This window comes from Austrofundulus limnaeus, unplaced genomic scaffold (genome assembly GCF_001266775.1).
Source record: "Austrofundulus limnaeus strain Quisiro unplaced genomic scaffold, Austrofundulus_limnaeus-1.0 Scaffold68, whole genome shotgun sequence".
Taxonomy (NCBI): domain Eukaryota; kingdom Metazoa; phylum Chordata; class Actinopteri; order Cyprinodontiformes; family Rivulidae; genus Austrofundulus; species Austrofundulus limnaeus.
The window spans coordinates 1,025,404-1,029,420 of NW_013952470.1; the positions used below are offsets into that span (position 1 = coordinate 1,025,404).

General features: G+C 42.0%; 1 protein-coding gene across 1 annotated transcript in view; it reads left to right on the forward strand.

Moving 5' to 3' along the window:
• The window catches only part of mib2 (MIB E3 ubiquitin protein ligase 2), a gene marked incomplete at its 5' end in the record, with an annotated part of 39,333 nt that overhangs the window by 19,641 nt on the left and 15,675 nt on the right, over positions 1-4,017 (forward strand). The window contains 6 exon segments of the mRNA XM_014010369.1: positions 47-241; positions 762-904; positions 1,742-1,849; positions 1,937-2,041; positions 2,664-2,826; positions 3,393-3,526. Of these exon segments, the coding sequence (XP_013865823.1) occupies positions 47-241; positions 762-904; positions 1,742-1,849; positions 1,937-2,041; positions 2,664-2,826; positions 3,393-3,526 (848 nt within the window).

The window sequence follows — 4,017 nt, forward strand, 5'->3', positions numbered from 1 at the left end:
GTGTGTGTGTGTGTGTGTGTGTGTGTGTGTGTGTGTGTGTGTGTAGGTGGGGAGGGTAAGGTTGGGAAGGTTGTGGACATTCGCGGCTGGGACACAGAGTCTGGTCGCAGCGTAGCTAGTGTCACCTGGTCAAATGGCACCACCAATGTCTACCGAATGGGCCACAAGGGCAAGGTAGACCTCAAATATGTGTTGGACGGCCAAGGAGGCTTCTATTACAAAGATCACCTACCTAAGCTTGGTAAGGAGGCACTTCTTTATCATTTCTGGACCGCACTTTGCTGTAAATATTATTAATCAATTTCTCTTGAACTATAGCTTAAAATGTACAAAATGAGCTAAAACTTGGCGTGATAGTAGCTGAAGGTCATTCAGATTGCTTAAGATATTTTTTCCTTCAATAAATTCTAATTGTATTTTATGTTTTCTGTATAAACTTGTTTTGAAATATAAAAGGTCACTAGATAACTAAACAGACATTGTTTTTTCTTCTATTTTTGCAAGACCTCAATAAAATAATTGCCCCTGTATCTATGATACATTCACAGACCTGGAAAAAAAAGTAATTTTTTTGGGTGCCTGCCAATGCTGGAGCAAATCAAGCAGAAAAGAGGCTGATTTTGGTCACTTGCCGAGTAAATGGTGCATCTCTAGTGTATATGTTTGTTGATAGAAAAGGCGTATGATTCTTCTTTAAAGTTGTTAATATGTGCTTTGAAAAGTTGTTGGCGTTTTGTTGACACTGATGCCTGTTTACTCAGGAGAGCACGCAGAGCTGCAGCGTCAGGAGAGTGCTGACGGCCACTCTTTCCAGCAGGGCGACAAGGTCAAATGTCTCCTGGAGGTGGACATCCTGCGACAGATGCAGGAGGGTCATGGAGGGTGGAACCCCAAAATGGCAGAGGTATGAAAACCTATACTTGACATGACAATATTAAAGTACCTGTGACATCAAATTTTTGTAATAAACATGAATGCGTTTTTGGAAAGATAATATTGACAACATGTTGCAAAACAAATTTCACGTCGCTGAGATGAACGGTTGTTGAGATATTTGCTTATGAAGAAACAGGAAGTGATGTCAAAGGGGAATGTCTGCATGTAAACAGAGCATTGTTACAAAAGCTAACAAAAAAGACTGTAGAGAAGAATCTGATGTTTCTTTACATTATTTTTAGTCGCTATCAAAGAGACAAAGAAGAGTTAAAGGTTAAATCATTTAGTTTTAATAAATAAAGACCAGAGTTAATTTTATTAATGAGTTCCCCTTTGATGTCACTTCCTGTGTCAGTTTGACTGAGCCAAATTCAAAAGAAAATTGGCCAGTTATGTGACAAAATGGGTACAATCATGTGTACTATGCCAATTTTCTTAAGTATAAAGATACTTTCTTTGACTTGTATTTGAAGGAAAGGCATGTCACAGGCACTTTAATACAAACTAAAGAAAAACTCAAGACAACTTCAGCTTGATTTGCTAAAGAATGTAGAATTATCAAACCTACTTGGTTTTTTACATCAGTGTCATAGTCACAGCTGTTTAAAGGAATGTTAAAGTGCCTGTGACATCTAATTTTTCTAATTAATATGAATTTGATAATGTATTGAGATGAACAGTTGCTGAGATATTTGCATGTGAAGCAACAGGAAGTGATGACTGCATGTGAACAGAGCATTGCTGCAGTGGCTAACAACAGACTGCAGGGGAGACCCAGGGTGAAATGGCCTCTTTGTGTCCACAGTACATTTGTCGAATCGGGACCGTTCACAGAATAACGGACCGAGGAGACGTCCGAGTCCAATACAGCAACAACATCCGCTGGACTTTCCACCCGGGAGCACTCACCAAGGTACGAACCACAGCTGAGCATCTGATTTTATTTTTACTTCCATTCCAACATCAGAATGAGTTCAGGTTTGACTTTTCACTCTGCCAGGTGAACACTTTCGGAGTTGGTGAACTTGTGCGAGTGCTGGACGAGATGGAGACGGTGAAGAGACTGCAGGCTGGCCACGGAGAGTGGACAGACAGCATGACTCCTGTATGCAAAGTTGTAGTATAATTAACATAATTTTTTCCTACATATAGGCAAGTAGAGGTCTATGCAGTACATGTTGTCTTGTGGGGTAACTTACAGACAGAGAGGGGAACGCAAAAATGTCTCATTCTGCAACTGAAAATATGGATGGAGGACCTCAGTTTAGCTTGTTAGTTTGTTGCTCTAACACCGAGCTAATACCTATAAGGTAATATAACATCGGTGCTAAAGCTAACATGCTAAACTGAGGTTCTTCTTCCATGAAGCAGCTCTGTTGTCCTCCATCCATATTTTCAGTTCCAGTCTGAGTCATTTCTACCTTCTCTCTCTGTCAACGCTCTCTGGTTTCATTTAAAAGAGTCAATCATCAGATATTGTCCAAGATTAACCTTCAGGGTGGATATAGCTCGCTAACACCCTCGCCCTATCCACGTCATCATTTACCCAGAATGCTTTGTGTGTAAATAAAATGGCTCCGTCCGTGTTAAAATATATTTTTAAAAATTATAAAAACTAAACAGACTGCAGTATTTTTAGTCTTTATTTTACAGTTAAAATAAATGTTTATCAAATAAAGTCTAATGTTACAACTAATCGTGGATCCCTCTAACTTCTTCTTCTGTAGGTCCTCGGCCAGGTCGGGAAGGTGTTGAAAGTATACGCGGATGGAGACCTGCGGGTTGCATTTGGAGGCCAGACGTGGACGTTCAACCCAGCATGCCTCACAGCCCAGCCCGCGGAGGTAGACGCTAACCTCATGACGGCCGAGAACCCCAACGAATCTGGAAGTAAGGCCTCCTTCGGGACCAGGGGGCTCACCTCGAACTCTGCAGCTCCAGCTTTACCTTGTCCATCTTAATTTTCATTTTTGTCATCCTCTCCAGCATTCCTTTCAGCTCTGGCTCTGCTTTGCATGCTTTTCTATACAGGCTGCTACGGTTCCATCAGTGGCCTCCATTTCTTTTTCCCTCCATTAATGTGTGAGCAGGGTGTCGAGCGCTCGTCCCTGTAGCATGCCACAATCCAGCATGTTGACAGCAAGAGGCTTTGGCAGCTCAGCAAACATTTGTCATCATGTCAGAAGTTCTCAGCGGACTCTTAATCATGTCAGGCTCTGTGTGTGTGTTCAYCTCAATGGATGGAAGACAAAATGATGTGTGTGTGTGTGGTCAGCTTCACTGCATGAAGGGACATTTTGACTCATTCCTGTGTTCAGTTCTGACAAATTCATCAGCTGGTGCAGCGCTGACTTTTAGTCCCTCTGCAAGACTTTTGTAGGTGGAATYGAAAAAAACTAACTCTTATATTTTTGTGTTTCCTCATTTCACCCCCCTCCTCCTGCGCCTTTGTTCAGGTACTGTCATCTCGGTGCTGGAGAAGCTGCTGTCTCAGTCGACAGAGCAGGACAATCCCAGCCGGCTGGTCATCGAAGCGGCACACGGCAGCGCCAGCAAAGTGCGGGAGTTGGTGCAGAAGTATCCCGACAAGGTGAGTGCAGCACGCTCCCGTCTCTCTTTGCTGCAGTCCTCTGTCTGTTCCAGGAGCTGTTTCCCCCAACAGTTCCATGAGACTGGTGGGAGAGGGAGGGGGATGCAAAGGGCAAAAGCCGTTTAGATTAGGCAGCGCTGCACTTTAAAGAAATGACAGTCTGTGATTATACAAAACAAAAAGGGCTTTTATTTATTCAGTGCTTTTATAATTTCACTCATCYAGTGAGTGGGTCTTGAAGTGCACATTTTGAACAAACAATTATGGAGACTTGCTGAGGATTATGGGAGCTGGAGAGTTTTCTAAAATACAAAATAAACCAGCCCTACCAGGATATTTCAGGCTTTTTTTTGTGATTGTTGGGGCCTAAAATGTTTAATTTTAAAGGGCAGCTTTTTCAGAAAGTTGTGCTAAAAGTTACATTGTTTTGTAATTTTATTTTTAATTTATGTAGGCTGAGACTCAATGAGTGAACAGAATTTAAAATATGA